Below are 25,608 nucleotides of genomic sequence, written 5' to 3' on the forward strand. Positions count from 1 at the left end.
CACCGCCATTCTAAATGGTCTACCCTGAATCCTCAGATTGTGACCCTTGGTTCTGGACTCCCCACCATTGGAAATATCCTTCACGCGTCTACTTTGTCTAGTCCTGTTAGAATTTAAGTCTTGATGAGCTTTCCCCCTCATTCGTCTGAACTCCAGTGAAAACAATCCTAACCTAGTCAATCTCTCCTCATACAACAGTCCCGCCATCCCCAGAATCAGCCTGGTAAACCTTTGCTTTATTCCCTCCAAAGCAAGAACATCCTTCCTTAGAAAAGGAGACAAGCCTGTACACAATACTTTCGGTGTGGTCTCACCAAGGCCCTGTATAATTGCAGCAATACATCCCTGCTCCTATACTCAAAATGTCACACAATTTGCCTTCTTTACCGCCTGCAGCATCTGCATGCTTACCTTCAGTGACTGGTGCACAAGGACACCCAGGTCCCGCTGCACACTTCCCTCTCCCAATTTACAGCCATTCAGGTAGTTATCTGCTTTCAAAATGAATAACCGCACATTTATTCAAATGACACTGCATCTGCCATTGATTTGCCCACTCACCCAACCTGTCCAGGTCATTCTATAGGATCTCTGCATCCTTGGCACAGTTCACCCTCCCACCCAACTTGGCATCATCTGCAAACTTTGAGATGTTACATCTTGCTCCCTCATCCAAATCATTAATATATATTGTGAATAGCTGGGGTCGCAGCACTGATCATTGTGGCAACCCACTAGTTACTGCTTGCCAATTTGAACAGCACCCATCCTCTCTGCCAACCAGTTTTCTATCCAACTCAATGCACTTCCCCCAATCCCATGCACTTTAATAGTGGATGATAATCTCTTATGCAGGACTTTGTCAAATGCTTTCTGAAAGTCCAAATATACCACATTGACTGATTCCCCCTTGTAACTAGTAGAGTTGACATCTCACCTGAAGATCATCTTATTACTAGCAAACTGGTTTGCACGATTACCTCGAGCAGACTTAGAAGAATCTTCATCCAGTAATGGATCTATACCTCCAGGTCCCAAACTAATTAGTTGATCATGAACAGTACCTTAGAGAATCCCTAAAGTACAGAAATAGGCCACTCAACCTGCACCGACAACAATCCCATCAAGGCCCTATCCCCGTTTCCCCATTATTTACCCTCCTAATCCCCCCAGATATTAAAGAGGCAATTTAGCATGATCAACCTAACTTGCACATCTTTGGACTGTGGAAGGAAACCAGAGCACCTGGAGGAAACCCACATAAACATGGGGAGAATGTGCAAACTTCACACAGACAATGGCCCGAGACTGGAATTGAACCCAGGTTACATAAGAACGTAAGAACTAAAAGGAGTAGGCCATCTGGTCCCTTGAGTCTGCTCTCCCATTCAAAAAGATCACGGCTGATCTTTTTGTGGACTCAGCTCGACTTACCCACCCACTCACCATAACCCTTAATTCCTTTACTGTTCAAAAATTTATCTATCCTTGCCTTAAAAACATTCAATGAGGTAGCCTTAATTGCTTCATTGGGCAGGGAATTCCATAGATTCACAACCCTTTGTGTGAAGAAGTTCCTCCTCAACTCAGTCCTAAAACTGCTCCCCCTTATTTTGAGGCCATGCCCCCAGTTCTAGTTTCAATTGCCAGTGGAAACAATTTCCCTGCTTCTATCTTACCTATTCCCTTCCTAGCACTATCAGATAGCAGTGCTAACCACTGTGCCACCCAACCGAACTACAAACTTACATTACCAACTCAACCAGAATATTCACTCTGTCCCAAACATCTATTGTTCACCCACATCAACTTTGTTTCTTTGCACACGTGTTTCTCCCACCATTCTAGGAAGACAGACATTAGTCAGAAAATTGACAAGCAAGGATTTAAAGGAGTGATCTGGTAGACAGTAGAAGTTAGAATTTCTTCATAACTTATGATGAGAAGCACAACTTGGTACAAAATAGAACACCTGCCTACAGCCTTCTGATCACAACATGGAATTGCACTACACATCATTCTACCAGAATACATCACTGTTCAACAGAGCTTCGATACTCCCTATCTGTTCAATTCCCCTCTCCTCTGCTGAGCAATGATTAGCTTTAAACCTTGCATGCATACTGTTTTCACACCAGGTGACATCTCCCAGCATCTGTTGTTCCTTGTCTTAGTTTCCTAAGACACAATTACACATACAGTTTTCATCTTAGTGCACATAGAAACTCATTAAATACTCTTGACATTAAAATCTAATGCCACATATCAGATGTACTAGTTGCTAATTATTTTGCCCAGATCTCATACCTGGGGCTTTCCCACAAGGGACTTTGACAAAGACATGCCTACCTCATTCACAAATGAGGCTCCAATCGGACACATGCCGCAGCAGTTCAAGAATTCACCTCACCACCTCCGAGGACAATTAGGATGAAGAATAAATCTTAGCCTAGCTATCTGATGCCTACATCCTAAGAATGAATAATAAAAATGCCCACCATATAGCTTGGTTTGAGGTTTGAAACACGGACCACGTAAACTACCTAGTGCATACCTGGGTGACATGAATCACAAGGGAACAGCTCGGACACGTGTTACACACCACAAACCTAATCAGTGTTTAAACTTTCTCATCATTACAGATAAGACGGATCTGAGCATACTGCCAAAGAAATGTAACCACTGTCCACTAATATACCATTGTACTGATACGAACAACTAGATAAGCACTCTTGGTTCTTTTTAAAATATTTACAAATAAAAAGACGTGAGATTACAGGAGATCTCAAAAGTCTTTGGTAAACTGCTTTTAAAGTTGGGAGTGCTTGCCGTTATATTAACCATCATTAGATTCAATTATCAGGATGATTTCTATAGGACAGTTATTGAATATTTTTCTCTCCATTTCCTATATTTTAGATTCTGAATGCCTTCACTGGCTCAGATTTATAATACGTTATTGAGATCAAGTTCTGGATATAATGGAAACCTTTAAATTGTCATAGCCATGGGATCTATTACACCATTATTAACACATTTTTATTTACCCTTTTAAATGTGACTCTAACTAAAAACCTTGATAGAAAATTGCTATATTATTACTTGGCCATAAATGTTTTGGCATGCTTTTCTTATATTCCAAAAGGAGCTAAATGGCGAGATCCATCTTTCTGCAGATTCAAAACCAATTAATATGAATTCCCCAATCAATATGATGTTTTGATCTCATCTCCATACATTATTGTATAGTGATGTGACTTCCTTTCGTTTCTGTTTATTAAGTTTTAACAACGATCATGATGAATAATGGTACAGAAAATTGCTTACAGCACAGCAACAATTGGATTAACTTACATTTTGGAAGAGAAGAGAGACATAAGAGGAAGAAAAATAATAAATACTTGTTTTAAAACAACAGCTGTTTGTATACAAACAAGCAAGACAGGTGAATGGTCTTGTATGAAACATGGTTCTTATTTTTGTACAAATATCTATTTTATTATTGTTATAACCCCTTCAAATTGGATTTCTATCTCCATTAAGTCACATCTTCAAAAAACAATAAAACAAAAAGCAAACCAACTATTCCCCTTGCCTATCCTCCAGCAGCTCTTAGGGACCCTATGCTTGAACACCATCTTCCCACTGCCTCTCAAAAGCTCACTTTGTCAACAACTACCACTGCTTGCTCCCTCAACCCTCTCAAGTCCTCTTTCTTGCCTCCAATCTACCTGCCATACAAACGCATGAAATAGGAGAAGTAGGCCATTCAATCCCTCAAACCTGATCTGCCATTTAATAAGATCACAGCTGATCGGTTTTGGATCTCAAATTCCACACTTCCATCTACCTCCTTTAATTCTCTTGTTTATCCTACACGAATATTTCTATCTTCACCTTAAAAAAATTTTGATGACCCTGCCTCTACTGTGTTTTGAGTCAGAGTTCCAAAGTTGCCTTCAGAAAACTATCATCCTCATCTCTGTCCTACAAGAGTGACCCCTAATTTTAAAATGTTGCCCCACTCACTCTGAATTCATCTATAAAGAGGAACATCCTTTCCATGTCCACCTTGTCGAGACCATTCATGATCTTACACCTTCAGAGTCAACCCTCATTCTTCTAAACACCAGTGGAAATAAGCCTCGTCGATCCAACCTTTCCTCACAAGACAGCCCGCTCGTTCCAAGTATCAATCTAGTAAAACTACCTGCGCAAGGATATTTTGGCCCTGGAGGGAGTGCAGAGGAGGTTTACTAGGCTGATACCGGAGTTGAGGGGGTTGAGCTATGAGGAGAGGCTGAATAAACTAGGCTTGTACTCGTTAGAGTTTAGAAGAATGAGGGGAGATCTCATTGAGACGTATAAGATGATGAATGGGATGGATAGGATAGAGGTGGAAAGACTCTTCCCGCTCAAAAAAGACAGTAGGACTAGGGGGCACAGCCTCAAGATAAAGGGGGGGCGGTTCAGAACGGAGTTGAGGAGGAACTTCTTCACTCAAAGGGTGGTGAATCTCTGGAATTCTCTGCCCGTTGAAGTGGTGGAGGCTGCCTCGCTAAATATTTTTAAGAAGCGGGTTGATGGGTTTTTGATAAGAGAGGGGATTAAGGGTTATGGGGAGAGGGCGGGAAAGGGGAAAGTGGAACTGAGCCACGGCAGATCAGCCATGATCTTATTGAATGGCGGGGCAGGCTCGAAGGGCCAGATGGCCTACTCCTGCTCCTATTTCTTATGTTCTTATGTTCTTAAAACTCCTCTGAACTACCTCTAACACATTCACATCCTTCCTTAAATAAGGAGAGATCAAAACTGCACAAATTAAAGATGTGGTCTCACTATAACATCCTTAATTTTACATTCAACTCCTCTTGAAATTTAGTATAGCATTCCACTGTAATTATCAATTACTTGCTGTACACTTGCATACTAACTTCTTGTGACTCATGCATGAGAACATCTAGATGCCTTCACCTCAGAATTCTGTAATCATTTTCCATTCAAGTAACACACCGTTTTATTCTTCCTGCCAAAGTGAACAACTTCACACTTTCCTGCATTATACTCCATTTGCCAGATTTTAGCACTCAATCTATCTATATCCTCCTCAATTCACTCGTCACACCCCATCAATAAGAAAAAGACCTTATTATGCAGACGCTGTTTCCTCTGCCAGCCGATCACTTATGCATGATAACATGTTACCCCCATATCAGGAGCTTATTTTCCACAATAACCTTTGATATATCACCTTATCAATAATAGGATTTTTCCTTCAAGCACTATGTTGCTCCTCTTCAAAACAGCCATCATCACAGCCCTTAAAAAGCCAACATTTAAACTTGCATACGTATATTCTTTCCAAATATTGTCTCATCACTTAACATTCCTTTCTACAATCCTGGGCCAAGTTAGCATCTCCTTCAGTGTGGCGATCTTTCACAAAACTCTCACATTCAAATCTCTCTAGTCTAATTTCCACCAAAACTACAATAGGCAAAATGATAAAGTCTGAGCCAGCAAGCACAATAACTTAGCTCTCCCCAGCTTCTTCCTGTTTCAGACAAGTGTGACCATCCTTCTTCATCCAACACACTAGCAGTGCACATCTATTGATTCGATTCCTTCTAACACAGCTGGTATATCTACAACAAATGGTGCCTCTTCCTTCATCTGCACCATTGCCCATCATAGGATAGCACATCATACAAGGCTATTCAACTCTTCAAAACTGTATCTCTGCAATGTTTTCTCCTTTCAGTTATTATCCAGATCCCTTGGAAGTTACTAACAAATCTCTATGCACTTCCTAATAAGGCAGCATATTCTAATCATATATAAAAAGTTATTGGCCAACCACCTTAAATCTATACACTCTGGTTATTTATCATTTCAATTAGTGCAGTATATCTTTATTTACTTGATCTAAACCCTTCATGATTTTAAGCAATCCTATCAAATTTCTTTGTTATATTCTCTACTCCAAGAACAGCATCTTCAGCCTTTCAATTTTTCTGCTCCAAAAACAGTTCCAGCTTCTCCAGTCTATCTGCGTAATCATAGTACCTCATCTGTGAAACCATTCTAGTAAATCTTGGCCCTACTCTTCCTAAAGTCTTCATGTCCTTCTTAGTGTTTGGCACACAGAATTGGACATAATACTCCAGCTTAGGCCAAACTATTGTTGTTAGTATAATGTTCCACAGTCTCAAGAATCTAAGCAAGGTCACCACCACTTTGTATCAAAGTTTATCAAATTTCACATGTATGACAATACAGAGCTCCATCTCACCACCACTTCTCTCAAATGGGTCTATGCTGTGATATTGCACGTTTGAAATCAAACCACAAGCTGACTGGGATTCCCATAGTTAATACCGCATTGTGTGAACAAAGAAAACACACATTTTGCCAAATTCAGATAAAATTTCAGCATTGCACCACAATGTCTGGGCATCCTCAGGGCTGTACATCAAAACTTTAATTCTGAATAACTGTTTTACCACCTTTATTACAATAAACAATTTTGACCCACCAAGCCTGCACCAATACACTGTCTCCATCCCTCTGTTTACCTCCAATTCGTGTGTCTATCAAGACACGCCTTGAACGTTCCTAATGTGCTTGCTTTCACCACCTCTACTGGCAGTGCATTCCAGGCACTCACCACCCGCATACATCTCCCCTAAATTTATCCCTTCTCACCTTAAACTTTTCCACCCAGGGAAAAAGCCTCTAATTATTTCCCCTATCTATGCCTCATAATTTTGTAGACTTCTTTCAGGTTACTCCTCAGCCTCCATCTTTCCAGTGAAAACAATAGTTCATCCAACCTCTTCTCATACCAAAACCCTGTAGATGAGACAACATGGTTGGATACATCAAAGATACCTGCTTCCTAACCCATCCTTACTCAAAGTAGCTCATAATTTATTATTCAAAAGTCTATGCTGTGATATTGTATGTTTGAAAGTATATAGAAATGCATTCCAGAATAACTAAACACATTTTAGCAATGAAACATTCCCAGGACAACAGGATTTGGGTTCACTGCCACAATCTCCTGTGATAAAAGTTTCCAGCATCCTCTATTACAAATATCATGGGAGGCACATTGCATTAATTACAACATCTATGGTTTGGAAGTAGGGACAAGGAAGACAATTAGTGTACTCCTGAAAATTAACTTTTATAGCTCAAGAGTAGAATATTTCCAAGGGCATCCTTTTTTATTCAAGGTAAGGCAAGGTGTAGGATTATATAGCAAAAAGTCGGAAAACAAAGGTAAATGATCATATTTCATTCATATTATGTTATTTCTGTTGATAGCATTGTAAAATCCATTTCATGACCAGGATTTTACTGATCACAATATTTCAATAACCTTCACATAACTATGTTTTACTTTTTATTCACTGTGATTTATGATGCAATGCAGACAAATAAAAAAAAAGGCCAAACAAATTTCTGATGGTCAAAATTACAAGATGGCAAATTGTTAATCTGAATGTTCCAGATATTCAAATACTTCAGAGGGAAAAACAAAGCTCCAAGTTGATAATGTCAAAAAACAAGGACTACTCAGGTTCAATTATCAAATCTGCAAGAACAGAGTTCTTAATCAGAATCCAGTATTCTTGTCAAACATTTGGGGTAACTGATTTTAGATGAACAAACTGTGAATCCTAGGTTGCAAAAAGTGAAAGACTTTAGCGCAAGTAAGAATAAAGAAAGCAAAAGGGAAATAAAAGCATGCCATTCAGCCCTTCATGCATCTTGATCATGGCTCATCATCAAATTCAAAAGCCTGATCCCACCTTCCCCCAATATCCCTTGATCCCATTAGCCCAAAGAGTTACATCTAATTTCTTCTTGAAATCACACAGCATTTTGGCCTCAACTATTTTCTGGGGTAGTGAAGTCCACAGGTTCATCACTCTCTGGGGAAGAAATTTCTCCTCATCTCAGTTGTAAAAGATTTGCCCTGTATCCGCAAACAATGACCCCGAGGTCTGGACCCGGACCCACCACACTGGGAACATTTTCTGAATCCACCCTGTCCAATCCTGTTAGAATTTTCAAAGTTTCTAATGAGATCCCTTCTCACTCTTCTAAAATCCAATGAATACAATCCTAACCAATGTGGTCTCTCCTCTACGACATATCTGTCATCCCAGGAATTAGGCTGGTAAAATTTCACTGAACTCCAAGGACATCCTTCCTTAGATAAGGACACCAAAACTGCACACAATACTACAGATGCGACCTCACCAATGCCCTACAATTGCAGTAAAATATCCCTATTCCTACACTCAAATCCTCTTGCTATGACGGCCAACATACTATTTGTCTTCCTTACTGTCTGCTTACTTTCAGCAACTAATGCAAAAGGTCACTAAAGTCTTGCTGAGTGTCCACTTCTTTCAATTTAAACCCATTCAAATAAGAATCTGCATTCCTATTATTGCTATCAAAGTGGATAACCTCCACATTATCCTGCATCTGCCATGCAGCTACCCAAATCACGCTGGAGCGTCTCTGCATCCTCCTCACAGCCCATCCAACTTTGTATCAACTGCCAATTTGGAGATAACAGATTCAGTTTCCTCTTCCAAATCGTTATTATATGACATGAACAGTTGGTGTCTTAGCTCAGATCCCTGTGGTACCAAACTAGTCACTGTCTGCTAATCAGAAAAAGATCCAAATATGCCAACTCTTTGTTTCCTGTCTGCAGCCAGCTTTAAATCCATCTCATGGCACTAACCATAATCCGATGCGTTTTACCTTTACATGTAGTCTACTAAGTGAGACTTGTTGAAAGCCTTCTGAAAGTCTAAATAAATTACAACCACAGGTTTTCCTTGATCAGCTCCATTAGATACATCCTCAAAGAATTCCAACAGATTTGTCAAGCATGATTTCCCCTTTGTAAGGGTACAGTTCACAAGAGGGAACCAGTCAATGTGGTATATTTGGACTTTCAGAAAGCATTTGACAAAGTCCTGCACAAGAGATTGTCATGCAAGATTAAAGCACATGGGATTGGGGGAAGTGTGTTGAGATTTATAGAAAACTGACTGGCAGAGAGAAAACAAAGAGTAGGAATTAATGGATGCTTTTCAGATTGGCAGGCAGTAACTAGTGGGATGCCCCAGGGATCACTGCTGGAACCCCAGTTATTCACAATGTATATTAATAATTTGGATGAGGGAACAAAATGCAACATATCAAAGTTAGCAAGTGATACTAAGTTGGGTGGGAGGGCGAACTGTGATGAGGATGCAGAGATCCTTCAGAATGATCTTGTCTGGTTGGGTGAATGGGCTAATCAATGGCAGATGCAGTATAATTTGGATAAGTGTGACGTTATTCACTTTGGAAGCAAAACAAGGTGGCAGATTAATATCGAAATGGCTGTAAATTGGGATAGGGAAGTATGCAGCGAGACCTGGGTGTCCTTATGCACCAGTTACTGAAGGTAAGCATGCAGGTGCAGAAGACGGTAAAGACAAATGGTATGTTGGTCTTCATTGCAAGAGGTTTCGAATACAGGAGCAGGGACGTGTTGTTGCAATTATACAGGGCCTTGGTGAGGCCATACCTAAAATATCATGCACAGGTTTGGTCTCCTTTTCTGAAGAAGGATGTTCTTGCTCAAGAGGGAGTGCAGTGAAGGTTTACCAGGCTAATTCCAGTAATGGCAGGACTGATGCATGAGGAGAGATTGACTAGGTTAGGATCATTTTCGCTGGAGTTCAGACGAATAAGGGGGAAAATCTCATCAAGACTTATAAAATTTTAACATGACTAGACAGGATAGATGCATGAAGGATATTCCTGATGGGAGAGTCCAGAACAAGGGGTCACAATCTGAGGATTCAGGGTAGGCCATTTAGGACAGAGGTGAGGAGAAATTATTTCACCTAAAGAATGGTGAGCCTGTGAAGTTCATTACCATAGGAAGTAGTTGATGCCAAAACATTGAATGTATTCAAGAGGCAGCTGGATACAGCACTTAGAGCTAATGGGATCAAAGGTTATGGGGAGTAAGCAGGATTAGGTTATCGAGTTGGAAGATCACCCAGGATAGTAATGAATAGAGGAGCAGGCTTGAACAGTCACGTGGCCTCCTCCTGCTCCTATCTTCTATGTTTCTATGTAAATCCATGCTGACTCTGATTACGCCACTGTTTTCCAAATGCAATGAAATCCATCATAACGGACTCTAGCAACTTCCCCAGTATTGACTTAAAGCTCACTGGTCTATAGCCCATTTTCTCTCTACCTCCCTCTTTCAATAACAGGCTTACAACAGCTACCCTTCAATCTGTAGGAACCAGTCCAAAGTTCAAAGAATTCTGGAAAATGACCAATACATCTACTATTTCCAAAGCCACTTTGTTGGACGGCACAGTGGTTAGCACTGTTGCCTCACAGCACCAGGGATCCGGGTTTAATTCTGGCCTCAGGTCACTGTCTGTGTGGTGTTTGCACATTCTCCCACATCTGCATAGGTTTCCTCCTACTTCCTCCTACAGTCTGAAAAATGTGCTGGTTAGGTGCATGACCCGAACAGGTACTGGTGTGACGACTTGGGCAATTTCACATTAATTTCATTGTAGTTTTAATGTACTCGTGACTAATAAACAAACTTAAGTACTCCAGAATGAAGATTATCAGGCTCTAGAAATATATCCAGCTTCAATTCCATCAATTTCTCCAAAACCATTTCTATGCTCATACCTGATTTCCTTTAGCCCCTCACTTAAAATTTATTTCTTTCAGAACTTCTGGTACATTATTCATGTTTTCCTTTGTGAAGACAGAAGCAAAGCACAAATTTAATTCCTCAGCACTTTTTTGTTCCCCAGTTTCTGACTAAGGGGCATACATTTATTTTTGTCAACCATTTTTACTTTACATGCCTATAGAAACTTTTTCAGTCAGGCAGTTTTTTTATGTTCCCGCTAGATTCCTTTCATACTCCGTTTTCCCCTTCTTAATCCCTGGGCCTCCTTTGCTGAATTTTAAACTGCTCCCAAGCCTCAAGTCTATTGCTTTTTCTTGCCAATTTGCATGTTTCTTCTTTGAAACTAATACTATCTCTAATTTCCCTTTTAAGTCATGGTTTGGCCACAGTTCCTTTACCACTCTTCTGCCAAAGAGAAATGAACAATGTTTCTTGTCTCATTCTTACTTTTTTTTAAAAAAACTCTACCCTTGACTGACTCTGATTTCTCTGCCTATCACTTTTCTTATTCCCCTTGCTGCCCCTTCTCCTCCTCCCTGCTCACTTTCCCAGGGCCCAAACACTCTTATCAGGAAAAGTAATGCTTCACATATACTCCTTTAATCTGATCTATTTCACTCACTGCTCCCAATGTAGTCTACATCAGAGAAGCCAAACACAAACTAGCTGATTACTTTGCAGAATACCTTTGATTCATCCGCAAGCAGGACCCAGAATTTCCAGTCACTTGCCATTTTAACACACCACTCTGCCCTCCTGCCCACGTCCGTCTTTGATCTTTTACATATTCCGATCTCTTAATGGATACTATCAGCACCATTCCAAGCCTTTATCATCACCATTTACATTCCCTTTGTCTTTTTGTCTCTGCCATCCCTATCAATTACAGTCCCACATATCCTCCCTCACAGTATAAATCTAATCTTATTTTCCTTGTCTTCAGCTCTGGCGAAGACTTGAAATGTTGACTCTATTCTCTCTTCACAGATGCTATCAGACCTGCTGAGATTTTCCAGCATTTTGTGTTTTTGTAACAAAAAGAGTCGTCCATAGCGTAATTTTCTCTTTTGTACGTGATACAGTACCATGCATCAAAATAAACTGAATTGGCTAGTTGGATGTGTTGCTCGGTACCACAGTTAAGTTCCTGAAGCAAACATGTTCAACTTGCTCTAGCAACTTCATGCAGGGGTAGTCATCTAGTTTGCCAATAATTATCAACCACATACTCAATGTTACCTTATTCAAAAGATAGTATGGCAGGCAAAAGATAATTGAGGGTGCAGGCAAGAATTTCCTTCCCTTCCCAACATGTTGGAAAGTATTGGATTGAATCAGTAGCAGTACTCTTGATACCTGGAATTCCATGCGGAAAGCATAGAATTTCACAGCATGAAGGAAGCTATTTGGCCCATCAGTGCCACTGCACAGCTCTCAGACAGAGCTATCCACATCATCCTATTTCACATACTTAACTATTTTTTGAAAAGTTGAAACATATTCCTGCCTTGTTCCTGGTGAGAACATTCCAACAACCCCTCAATTCATATAAATTATCACTGAATCATATTTGATTGAGAAAACTATTGTTGCAAACAATCTGATACCTGCTGCAAGTACTGATTCAAATTTTAGGTATGAAGAAAGGTTGCAAAAATGAAGATTGTGGTTAGGATTGAAAGGCAGAATATGGCTGAAATGTAAATATATGTTTTGTATGAATTTTATTATTAAAATGAAATAGCAGTAGGTATATAAAATCAAAATACTATGGATGCTGGAATCTGAAATGGGCAGGAAAGGTTGGCAAATATCAGTGGGTCTGGCAGCTTTGTGGAGAGAGAATCAAGCCAATGTTTCAAGCCATCACTAAGGAAAAGGCTGTGGGGAAACTGAAAGGTCTGAAGGTGGATAAATCACCTGGACCGGATGGACTACACACCAGGGCTCTAAAAGAGATAGCTGAGGAAATCGTGGAGGCATTGGCGGTGATCTTTCAGGAATCAGTCACTGGAAGCACAGAGGGTCGCAGAGGACTGGAAAGTAGCAAGTAACACCGCTGTTTAGGGAGGGAGGCACAGACGGGAAATTATAGGCTGGCTAGCCTGACTTCAGTCATTGGAAAGATTAAATCACAGTGTACTTGGAAGTGCATGATAAAATAGGACCAAGTCAGCATGGCTTCATCAAGGGGCGGTCACACATAACAAATCTGCTTTGAGTTCTTTGAGGGGGTAACAAGGAAGTTAGATAAAGGAGAACCAGTGGACATGATTTATTTAGATTTTCAAAAGGCCCCTGACAAGGTGCCGCATAAGAGACTGTAAATAAGTTAAGAGCCCATGGTGTTAAGGGCAAGATCCTGGCATGGATAGAGGATTGGTTGACTGGCAGAGAATGGGGATAAAGGGGTCTTTTTCAGAATGGCAGCCAGTGATTAGTGGTGTGTCTCAGGGATCAGTGCTGGGACTACAACTTTTCATACCATACATTAACGATTTGGAAGAAGGAACAGAAGGCACTGTTGCTAAGTTTGCAGATGATACAAAGATATGCAGATGTGGAGAAGTGTGAGGTGAGTCATGAGTCGCAAAAACCCAGCTTGCAGGTGCAGCAGGTGGTCAGGAAGGCGAATGGGATGCTGGCCTTCATAGCGAGGGGGATTGAATATAAAAGTAGGGAGGTCTTGCTGCAGCTGTATAGGGCATTGGTGAGGCCGCAGCTGGAGTACTGTGTGCAGTTTTGGGCGCCGCACCTGCGCAAGGATATTTTGGCCCTGGAGGGAGTGCAGAGGAGGTTTACTAGGCTGATACCGGAGTTGAGGGGATTGAGCTATGAGGAGAGGCTGAATAAACTAGGCTTGTACTCGTTAGAGTTTAGAAGAATGAGGGGAGATCTCATTGAGACGTATAAAATGATGAATGGGATGGATAGGATAGAGGTGGAGAGACTCTTCCCGCTCAAAAAAGACAGTAGGACTAGGGGGCACAGCCTCAAGATAAAGGGGAGGCGGTTTAGAACGGAGTTGAGGAGGAACTTCTTCACTCAAAGGGTGGTGAATCTCTGGAATTCTCTGCCCGTTGAAGTGGTGGAGGCTGCCTCGCTAAATATTTTTAAGAAGCGGGTTGATGGGTTTTTGATAAGAGAAGGGATTAAGGGTTATGGGGAGAGGGCGGGAAAGTGGAACTGAGCCACGACAGATCAGCCATGATCTTATTGAATGGCGGGGCAGGCTCGAAGGGCTAGATGGCCTACTCCTGCTCCTATTTCTTATGTTCTTATGTGATGCACTTTGGAAGGAGGAATGGAGGCACAAACTATTTTCTAATTGGAAAAACGCTTAGGAAATAAGAAACAAAGGGACTTGGAAGCCCTTGTTCAAGATTCTCTTAAGGTTAATGTGCAGGTTCAGTTGGCAGAAAGGAAGACAAATACAATGCTAGCATTCATGCCGAGGGGGCTAAAATATGAGAGCAGGGATGTACTTCTGAGTCTGTATAAGGCTCTGGTCACACCCTGTTTGGAGTATTACGAGCAGTTTTGGACCCCATATCTATGGAAGGATATGCTGGCCTTGGAAAGGGCCCAAAGGAAGTTCACAAGAATGATCCCTGGAATGAGGAGCTTGTTGTATGAGAAATGGTTGAGGACTCTGGGTCTGTACCCATTGGAGTTTAGAAGGATGAGGGGGGATCTTATTGAAACTCACAGGATACTGCGAGGCCTGGATAGAGTGGATGTGGAGAAGATGTTTTCACTATTGGAAAAACTAGAACCAGAGGGCACAACCTTAGGCTAAAGGGACAATCCTTTAAAAGAAACGAGGAGGAATTTCTTCAGCCAGGAAGCTGTGGAGACCGGGTCATTGAGTGTCTTTAAGGCAGAGATAGATAGGTTCTTGATTAATAAGGGGATCGGGGTTATGGGAAAAGGCAGGAGAATGGGAATGAGAAAAATATCAGCCATGATTGAATGGCGGAGCAAACTCGAGTGGCCTTATTCTGCTCCTTTGTCTTACGGAGCAGGCAGGAACATTGAATGGTTGGGCAGACTCCTAATTCTTTTATTTCACATGGTCTGATCCTGGTCAGTAGTCAATCTTATTAAAGACCATTTGAATTATCAAATACATTTCATCTCCAATCCTTTGTTACTCTTGAGCAATTTCTTTGTGTTGAGTATTTATGGGATATGGCGTTGCACCAAAAATCTATTTTTCTCAGCCTTAAATATATTCACTGATGAAACATCAGAACATCCATAACCCTAAGAATTTCAAAGATTCACAACTCCCCATCTCAGTCTCAAACGATCAAACCCTTGTCTTGAGATTCTGTGCAGCAAAGGAATACTTTCCTATGTTTGCTGAGTCAAGCGGTATGGTTTAATTGGACACGTAGCAGAATGGAGAGCAAGCTGGGTTCAAAACAGTAAAAAGAACTACTTAAGTCAAGCAAAGTATCAGCACAGGGACCACAGTTGTTCACAATTATAATACCATTAATGGAAGACTTATAAATTCGAGGCCTGTTTATTAATTTTCAGTCTATCCATTACCTCCACCTATCTACCAATACTTTGTCAGCATGCTCCTCCTTAGTAAACACCACTGCTAAATATTCTTGCCTTGTCCTGCATCTCTAATCATAATTTTTCCTCTTTGTCTCATAATAGGATCCACCCCATCTCTAACTATCCAAGCACAGTTGAAGAGATTTGGGCTTCTTTTCATGTTAATTGCAACTCTATTCTTACATTCTCTCTTTTTGACGATCTTATTTCCCACTTCACTTCCCCTCTCAATCTATTGTATATGGCCTGGTTCGTGCTTGAAGAATTCACTTGACATCCATCATACACCTTCTTTCTTTCGTTTCATCACATTTTCTATCACCCTTATCATCCAAGGAGCCTTGGCTTTGGCTTCTCTACCTATTACCTTGTTGGAATATATCTGGTCTACAGCTGAAACACTTTTTCCTTAAAGATCACTATTGATCTGTTACAATTTTTCTAATTAACCTCCTCCTTCATGCCACTGAAGTTAGCTCTCTTTCAATTTAGATCTACTTTAGATTGTTCCTTGCTCTTCTCCATTACTAATCTAAATCTTTTATGATAAAACCCATTTATCCAAGTGTACTTCCCCCACGCTGACATTTTGTCCACATGACCCACCTCATTCCCCAGAACCAGACGTCATGGTGCCTTCTTCCCAGTTGGACCAAGAGCATACTGATCAAGGAAGCTCTCCTGAACACACTTCAAAAATTCTTCTCCCACCTTAACCTTTATTCTAACATTATCTCAGTAACAATTAGATAATTAAAATCCTCCATTATCACCATTCAATGGTTCTCACATATTTCCCTGTAGATCTGCTCCTCTATATTTGGAGGCCTGCAGAATATATGTAGATTATATCTTTCTTCTAACTCTTAAAAAAATAGATTTCTGCCTATGCTCCCTCAAGGACATCTCTCTTTCAAAAAAGTAGAACTATCTTCCCTAGTCAGTATTGCCACCCCACCTTGAATGCCATGTGCCAGTTTTCACCATTCTGAAACCATGTTTGCATTATTGCTATCGAATCAGATTTTCACATAGCTATTTGTGCTTGAGGCTCACCACTTTGTGCATTTTTATACATGTATTCTAAACCAGTCTCTGCTTTCTACAGAGTCCTTCTTAGTCTGCCCTGTCATTTTGGACCTTTTTTTCATTATAACAAAGCAAAGAGTTGGCCTAATTGAGCTTATTAAAATTTTGAAAAGTTTTATAGGGTAGATAAAAAAGGTGAATACAAAACTAGAGGGCATAAATGCAAAAAAAAACTGAATAGGGATTTCAAGAGAAATTTTACTCAATGGTCAAAATGCTGAACAAGGAGCAGTCCAGGCAAATAACACAGATGCATTTAAAGGGAAATTAGATAAGTACATGATGGAGGAACAATTTGTTTATACTGATAGGGTTAGAGGAGACTAAAATGGAGCATAAATGAAGGCTCAGAGCAATCAGTCCAAAAGACCTGTTTCTGTGCTATCCATGCGATGTAACGTATTATTATAAATATTTTGTTTCCTTGATATGACAAGAAATGTTATTTGAAATAGTAACAAGTTCAGACTTCCACATTTATTTGTGCAAGATGACAATATTAGTGACTTGAAAGCACACATCAACAGAATCTAAGTTTTTCTGCTGAGGATTAGAGTACCCAGTCTGCATGAAAATTAGATATTGTTTATATAGTAATTATATAATTGTCTTTGGCTCCTTGTTCCTACAGATCTACTCCTTATTACTACAAATTACCACTTCCTTTCGTTTTTTTTTTGAAAGAAATGACTTATTAAACATTCTTTGTGAACATTTCCTCTTTGTTTCCGAGAATGCCAATTTTGCTGGAACACAATTTTTCTGGTACTTTAGTCAAATGATCTTTATTTTAAATCTGTGAACCTCAACAGCAAATACTAAAAGGTTACTGGACCTAAGGAATAAATAGCCAACTTGGAATACTCATTTTCCAGCAGGGATTAAAATTTCTGGCTGATTTTCTTTCTACAACACCTGAGTACACCTGTTCTCTTGGCTGATCCCCACTAGCAGTTTTGTTCCAGGCTGACTACCTTTTATATTAAATATAAGTAAGGAAGCTAAATGAGTCTGTGTTAAATTGTTTCAGTATGTGAAAATTTCATTCTTTGGCAGCAGTGGCTAACATGTCCTGTGGGTGAAGCTACAAAAACTACAAAATAAAGTCATTTTTGGCAGTTATATTGAAATGGGCTGCATCATTGAGTATTCCTTAGCTTGATGCAGTATGGGCCAAAACAAAAGTTCTCTATTTTGTCCCCTAACAAAACCAATGTATTATTAGTGAAAGAAAGTAGATCCATCAAAATGGGGTACATCAATTCAAAGTATTATCCAATTTCAGCAACACCAGTTCACCTAATTACCATGATCCTGTTTCTCGTACAACCAACTCTCCAATCATGCAGCTTTAACTCCTCTCGTAGCACACACTTGAATTTTCTTAGAAATACTTTCCAAAAATGCATGTACATAATTTTTTGAAGAAAGGCCCTGCTAAAGAGATAAAATGACTATCACATTTTGCTCACTCTACTTTCCTTTATAAAATAGCACTGGTCAATGAACCCACTAAGTTCTAAATGCCTTCTGCTATTCTATAACCAGAAATTGTGTTTCTTTAAAAAATGCTGTTAACAGTCACCATGAATACTTTAAAAAAACAATTTTTTGGGGGGATTAAAATGCAGGAAACCTTACAAATTGCTGGAATAGGCTGTCATAAGCAGTTCTGCAATAGACATTTGGTTACTGCATGAAAATCAGAAGGTTTTCTGCAGTTGCATCTAAGAATAAGGGAAAAAAAATTCTGAATCTAAAAAGATGCCATTATGGATTTCTGCTAGAAACAGACATTGTAACAAGGCTGCATAAGTACGTTCGCAGATTATCTTTCACTTGGACAGGTGATACCTAAATCTGGATTGACCATAGGAGAGAATTAGGCAATTCAGCTCATCGTGTCTGCTCTGCCGTTCAATCATGGCTGATAAGTATCTGAACCCCATTCTCACGCCTTTTCCCCAACTGATGAGAATACTGCCTGACTGGGTCAGAAATAAGAATGTTTTAAATGCCATGCTGGGTCAGGTGGTACTCTTTACAATTCATAAAATTATTTTATTACTAAACTGAACTGGCCTCTTGAACTGAGCTTGTTTAAAACAGACTTCTTTCCCTAATAAAAAATTAGAAGTCAGTGGCTGACTGTTATGTGGTGTGATCCATGTACAAATGCTGGACAGACATTTACAATGGGTCAATCCATCCATTTGTAGCAATTCACGTAATTTGTAGGAATCAAATATTAGTGGTCTTGGCAACCTCACTGCATTTTTTTAAAAATTCATTGGTGGGATATGGACATCACTAGCTGGACAGCATTTATTGCCCATCCCTAGTTGTCCTTGGAGGGCAGTTGAGAGTCAACCACATTGCTGCGCTCTGGGGTCACATGTAGGACAGGCCAGGCAAGGACAGCAGATTTCCATCTCTAAAGGACATTAGTGAACCAGATAAGCTTTTCCAACAATCGACAATGGTTTCATGGTCTCAACAGATTCTTAATTTTTTTAAAAAACTGAATTCAAATTCCACCATCTGCCACGGTGGAATTCAAACACAGATCCCCAGAACATTAGCTAAATTTCTGGATTAATAGTCCAGCGATAAGATCACTGGACCATCGTCTCCCCTGGTCATAAGTCTACGAGTCCTGGTAACATCTTCTCATTGATCCCTGCTAAGACTATTCCTGTCAATCCAATAAAATATATAATGACACCACCTTTCTAGATAGAAAAGCAATAATGAGTATCCAGGATCAATATTTACAAAATACTGATTTGTTTGCTACTGTTTTACATAACCACAGTAACTACTGATACAAATGTTATAAATTTACTTCTGACAGAAAGAACTTTTGGACTTGAAACATTAACTTTGTTTCTCTCTCCATGGATGCCTCCAGTTTTCTTAGCCTTCTATTTTTATTTCTGCTCTCTAGCATCTACAATATTTTGCTTTAAGTTTACTTTTGAGCTGTACAAGCCAGAATGATGAACAAGTGAGTGAATGTGTGTGGCTGGAGGTCTGTCAGCCCTTCAGACATGGAATTGAAACAGCGATGCATGAGACTTCCAATAGGAGGCAATATGGATCAAATTTCAGATCTAATTCAATTCCGACAGAAGTAGGTTTATTTCAAAAACAATTCCAGAGATGTTCCCAACTGCTCATATTCCAAATATTAAAATCCCATTCTTTCATCAACAGATACAAGATTCAATGAAGAAATCCTCCAGCAGGTCAGCAATATAAATGGCAGAGGTTTACTGAATTTGACACTGCGGACGGCTTAAGCTTTGAAATGAGGCAGCAGAGCTTGGTATGAAGCAAGACATTATATAGTGTAATTTCCCTCCCCCATTAAAATCTTATATCAAGTGTGCAAGAAAATTAATTTTGTTTTGTGTGAAATCTCCAAAAGTCCAAAGATGTGCAGGTTAGCTGGGTTGGCCATGCTCAGTTGCTCCATGATATCGAGAGATTAGCAAGTTAAATATGCAGGATCATGGGATAGGGTCTGGGTGGGATTGTTGTTAGGGTGCAGGCTTGATGGGACAGATGGCCTCCTCCTGCACTGTTCGGATTCTATGAATTGCAATTCATTTCATGGCATATTAATAATCTACTACCAGTGACACTACAGTATCAGTTTCCACTACTCCACTGATACTGTGGCATGTCTAGTGGAAATACTGGGGAAGGTCCATCAGGGAGAAGATCCAAATACAAAATATGTTAAATTTGACTAATTAAGTCAATAAACATAATGGATTGCACATCGAGCATTCATCATGTTTTCTTTTACTAGATAGTAGTAACAAAAACAAAACATAGCTACATAAATAAAAGTGACAAACGGGACCGCTGAATCTTAGTTCCTGCCTTCTTTATTGCACCAAGCGCTCAGAGCCCAGTGAGAACTTGTTTGACCATCCCTGAAAAGTCCTCCCGCGGGGACCGTTACAAATCCACGCGGTTTAAAAAGAAAATTGGGGGATGGGGGGGAAGGGGGAAGAAGCGTGAGATCAAAACACAACAGTTGGCAGGAAAAGAACACGAACGTGTTTTCAAACCAAAACAGAAGAGGCCGTTTAAATCCCATCCGTGGGAAATGAAATCCAGGGGGACAACAAAAAATAAAAATCGCACCGATAATAGAGACCGCATACCGTGTCGCCATTTTGTGACTAGAAAAAAGGGGGTTTCTCACTTAGACACTATATGATTTTGAGAAAAGAGGGGAAAGAAAGGACGGAAAAGAAATAAAGTGCAAGAGGAGAAGTGGGGAGATTCCCCCCCCCCCCCCCCCCCCGCGGTCAGCAGTGAAAGAGGACATGGTGGGTGAATCGCACAGAGAGTGAGGGAGAAGGCGTGGGGATTTGAATGAAAAGTGTTGAGAGGCCGCGGATTGTGCGCGATGCAGACTCACGTACCTGTACTGCGCAGCACCACCATGGGCGAATCCAAAGTAGTTACTGGTGGCCATTTTGGCATCTTCGCCTAGCCGGCCGGGCACTGAGCACCACGCGAAGCGCCCAAACAAACAAGAGGGAGAAGGGAGAGACCAGTAAAACATCATCACATCGTTCAGCTTCAGCTACAAACAAATACTCTCCTCCCTCAATACAAATCAAAGTCTTTAGCATTCTCCCAAGGCCGCGAGCGGAGCCGCCACCACCATCTTTCTTTTTACCCTCCCTCTCTCAATCAATTTTTTTTTAAATAACAAAAAAAAGTGTGTTTTTTTAAAACAAACATATATAAATCACCAATTACACTTACCGTAGGTGAAAGAAACTACTGGGCATATAGGAATCATGGGGGGGGTTTCTTTGAGCCACCAGCCGCGACCTTTCACCTTTCCAGCGTTGGAACCTGTGGAGAGAGACGTCACAATTAGCCGGGGGGGCGCACTGCGCATGCGGCGGCGCCCGCTCCCTCCGCGCTGCCGCCTGGGAGTTGTAGTTTTTTCCTCTCCGACCGCACCACCATCACTTCAACAACAACAACAACAACAACTTGCCTTTCCATTTTTTTTAACAACAGAATTAACGGCAGGCCGGGCCGGCAAAATAAAAGGAAGAGGCGCAATAATTTAAACTTCCCTCTCCCCTCACACGAACGACATAATAATTAATGACGCGGTTTTAAATATATACGTATATTTTAAAAATCCTAACCTTTTTGATCGAGTCCACACACAGGGAGAAGCAGGGAGGTTGGTGCAAGCACTCAGATTCCCGTTCGATGTTCTTGCTCTGTCTGACTCCCTTCCCCCCGAAAGAGCAGAGGTTTCACAAACTCTACGGTTTCTTTGTCTATTTTATGAAAAAATAAAGATCCACTTGTTTCTGTGCGCTTGTCTGTAAGAGCAGAAACACCTCACAGCTGCTAGATTCATTGCAGTTGACTTGCAGTCTGCTTGACGGCGTCGTCTCTCATCGGCTCTGCGCTGCTGCCAACGCTCTGACCTTGGCAAGTCTGCGCTGCAATCCAACAATCCTAATCCGGTCCTGTCAAGTGTAATGCAGAAGGCTCGCGCTTGTGAACAGCTCTTCTTACAACACTGGCGCTGAAGGACTCATGTCCCACTTTCGCTGCGACAATAAACCAACCTTGCGGCAGTTCGGCGCAATCTATCTTTCCTCACCAGATATCCCACGAAGTCTATTCCGCCCGCAGGAAAACACTGCGTATAATGTGTCCTGCACCGCCCGCTAGCAGCACCAGCGCCACATTCATTGGTCTTACTTCGGCAATGCCCATCTCACGGGAGTAAAATTAATTGCATACGCGCTGGAAGGGTGGTGGCTTTTGAAAAACTGAAATTAAAGTACAGTGATTAGAAGAGAAAAAAAATGTGTTGGAGAGGCGCAAGATACTAAAATCCAACAAATTTCCCAGGACCTGACCATGTGGGTTTCTGAAACTGATAACGGCAGAGAAAGTGGATACACTGGTTATGATTTAAATCTCCTCAATTTTCTACACTCTGGAACAGATTGGAAGTTAGCAAATATAACACCCCCATTCGAGAAAAGGAGAGAGCAAACAGAACTACAGACCAATTAGCGTGACATCAACAGTTGAGTGGTGTAACCTATTGTTATGTCTTAATAACGCACTTAGAAAAATATACTATAATCAAATAAAGACAACATGAAAGGGAAATCATGTTTGACAAATTTATTAGAGTTTTTTGGGGTTGTAGCTAGTAGGGTGGATAAAGCAGAATTATTGGATGTGGTATCTCCAAAAGGCATTCGAAAAGATACCATACATAAGGTTAATATTGCAAGATAAGGTCTCATGGGGTTGGAAAGACCATTGGTGAAAGGATAAAAGGAGTTGAAGCTGAAGATCAGCCATGATCAAATCGAAAATGGAAGAGGTTCAACAGGCTATATGGGCTACTCTGCTTCTATTTCTAATCAGACTTACTACAGTGCAAAGGAGGCCATTCAGCCCATCAAGTCTTCACCGACTCTCCGAAAGACCACAATCAGTAAGGATAGGCAACAACCCCTCCTCCACAATCCTCAGCGCCGGTGCCCCACAAGGCTGTGTCCTCAGCCCCTTCCTATACTCCTTATGCAGCTATGACTGTGTGGCCAAATTCCTTTCCAACTTGATTTTCAAATTTGCTGAAGACACCACCATAGTGGGTCAGATCTCAAACAATGATGAGTCTGAGTACAGGAAAGAGATAGCGGAGTTGGTGAATTGGTGCAATAATAATAATCTCTCCCACAATATCAACAAAACAGAGCAAGGAGATTGTCATTGACTTCAGAAAGCATGGTGGAGGACATACCCCTGTCTACATCAATGGGAATGAAGTGGAAATGGTCAAGAGTTCAAGTTTCCAGGTGTCTAGATCACCAATAATCTATCCTGGTCCCTCCATGCTGATGCTATAGTCAAGAAAGCCCACAAATGCCCCAACTTTTTTTTAGGAGGTTAAGGAAATTTGGCATATGCTACAACTATCACCAACTCTTACAGGTGCACCATAGAAGGCAGCTTGGTATTGCTCCTGCTCTGCTCAAGGCCACAAAAACAAAGATATGACGTCTATACCACTGAGTGCTCCAACATATGAGAACATCTACTTAAAGACATCTTTCTAATGCCATACATAAGATGACATTACTTTTTGAGATTTAGCATCAATGAGAATCAAAACTCAGATGCAATAACACACAATCAACATAGGGGTAGTTAAGATAATCAAGGAGGAGTGGGGAGAAATTAAAAAACAATCGCATACTTTAGGACTTAAGTTTATTTGATGGCCTAATATTGACTTAGCCAATCAGCCAGGAGAGGGGAATTGTAGAAGGGAATTTTAAATCAGCTAGTGAAATTCAGACAGATGTAGTCTTTTTGGTGACAGGAAAGCAAAAAGGGGTTAAGTGAGTCTCTACAACAAGTACATATATATATCAAAGTATTGAATGTATTTTAATAACAAAAACATGTATTGTTCATCTCAGTCAAAAACAGAAAATGCTGCAAAGTGTAATGGTAAAGTCAGACGGTTCAAGCTGGAAGCTGGGAATTCCTTAGTCAGCAAAAATAAGCATTAGAAGTTTCAAGTTTCTGGGACAAATGGTGTAACATACATTGTCCAGACAGAAGATAATGCATTTCTAGAGTGCAGAAATTGCATATTTTTCTGACCTGGCAATCAAAAGCATCCATAGTTACATAGTAACCAGCAAGTGTGTTTAGCCAAAATGGGTAGATGTCTGGATTCAATGGATTAATGAGATATCATTGTACTGAGTGGCAGATTGAATTGGCTGAAATACTTGTCAAAAATAGGACTGATGTGTGAACATTAGATGATATTGATTTTAAGCTAATGAAGAGGTGTATTTTAGATGACAAAAGCTATAATTCTTCTGTATTCTGGCTGAGTGCATCAGATCTTTGGAGAAGTTTCACAGCCCTGCACCTGAGCTGTTTAACCCTTTGGAGACCTCCAAACAGCCATACATTAATGGATTGTTTGTCTTGTTTGATTGTTGTGTTTTAAGTAAATTTTGTTACATCTTTTGAACAGAGACTTTGCCTTTTGAATACAGTCTCTGAGCTTTTAGACATAAATTGGCCACCTTTTCAAAATACCCCCCTACAATACTATGTCAGGGAACTCCAGCACATGGAACTACATCTGTTGCTGCTGATCTGGATGGAGCCTCCTTTCCTGTGATCACTGAGGCCCCTCTGTTCTCAGCTGAGCAGGGCTGTCTCTGACCCCCATCTTATAATGGGGAAACTGTCTACAACTTTGCCTCGAGCACCTCCTTCTGCCCATTAGTGCTATACTAATCACTCAGTGACACTTAGCTAACCATGTGCAAGGACCCTCCAAAGTGATTTTATCTGCTTTGTGTTGGTAAAGATTGCTTATGCTTGCATGGTGTGTGCTGTTCTTGGTTTCTGCTATGATAGTGCTGCGCTTGGTTTAGCGATAGTGAACCAGAGGGTGGACAGTGATGGGGCAAGCCATCAGGGTGGGGGTGGGGGGAGAGGTGGTCAGCCTGCCAGGAGGGGGTCAGGTTTGCCAGTTTGTAGGGGGGGAAATTGGGAGATTGGGACAGGTGGGAGTGGGGGTGGGGGGTTGGAGATTGAGGTGGGCCAGAGGACTGGGGTAGGTTGAGAGATCGAGAAGGGCAGCAATTGGGAGAGTGGGGGATTGGAAGGGCATCATTGCATGTGCAGTAGCCTGCTCGGCACTACGCTGCCAGCCTCTCCAGCAGAATAGGCCCCGCCCCCTGATTTTTATTAAGATTCACGCTACTGCACTCTGCAGGGCACAGAATGTGGGAGATTCTTTTTGAAATTCCTGCTGGAAAAAACAGCAGGATTTACTCCAGTTTTTTCGCAAATTCAGCATTCAGAATTTTTTTGGGGTGAATCCTGGCCACATGTATATCCTCAAATCAATCAAATTAAATACTGCAAAATTAACAGTAAAAGGTGTTAAAGTAATTGTGAATTAGAATTAAGTAATCAATATGAAATGATAGTAAGAAGTCTCATAACACCAGGTTAAAGTCCAACAGGTTTATTTGGTAGCATGAGTTTTGGAGCATTACCCCTTCATCATCACTCACCTGATGAAGGGGTAGTACTCTGAAAGCTCATGCTACCAAATAAATAAACCTGTTGGACTT

At 40.8% G+C, this 25,608-nt stretch overlaps 1 protein-coding gene across 4 annotated transcripts in view; it reads right to left on the reverse strand.

Annotated features, from left to right (window-relative positions):
- zfr (zinc finger RNA binding protein) overlaps positions 1 to 22,106 on the reverse strand; it is an 82,982-nt gene extending 60,876 nt beyond the window's left edge. For 3 of the 4 annotated variants that reach the window (XM_080212964.1, XM_080212881.1, XM_080213128.1), the window contains exon 1: positions 20,857 to 21,110. In XM_080212964.1, coding sequence (XP_080069090.1) covers positions 20,857 to 21,002 — 146 coding nt within the window. In that variant the 5' untranslated portion in view covers positions 21,003 to 21,110. Of the gene's footprint in view, positions 1 to 20,856; positions 21,111 to 21,205; positions 21,299 to 21,603 lie in introns of those variants that run through there. The other variant, XM_080213046.1, reaches the window with a different exon arrangement.
- Positions 22,107 to 25,608: the final 3,502 nt, after the last annotated feature.

Source organism: Carcharhinus amblyrhynchos, chromosome 1 (genome assembly GCF_965287045.1).
Source record: "Carcharhinus amblyrhynchos chromosome 1, sCarAmb.v2.hapA, whole genome shotgun sequence".
NCBI lineage: Eukaryota > Metazoa > Chordata > Chondrichthyes > Carcharhiniformes > Carcharhinidae > Carcharhinus > Carcharhinus amblyrhynchos.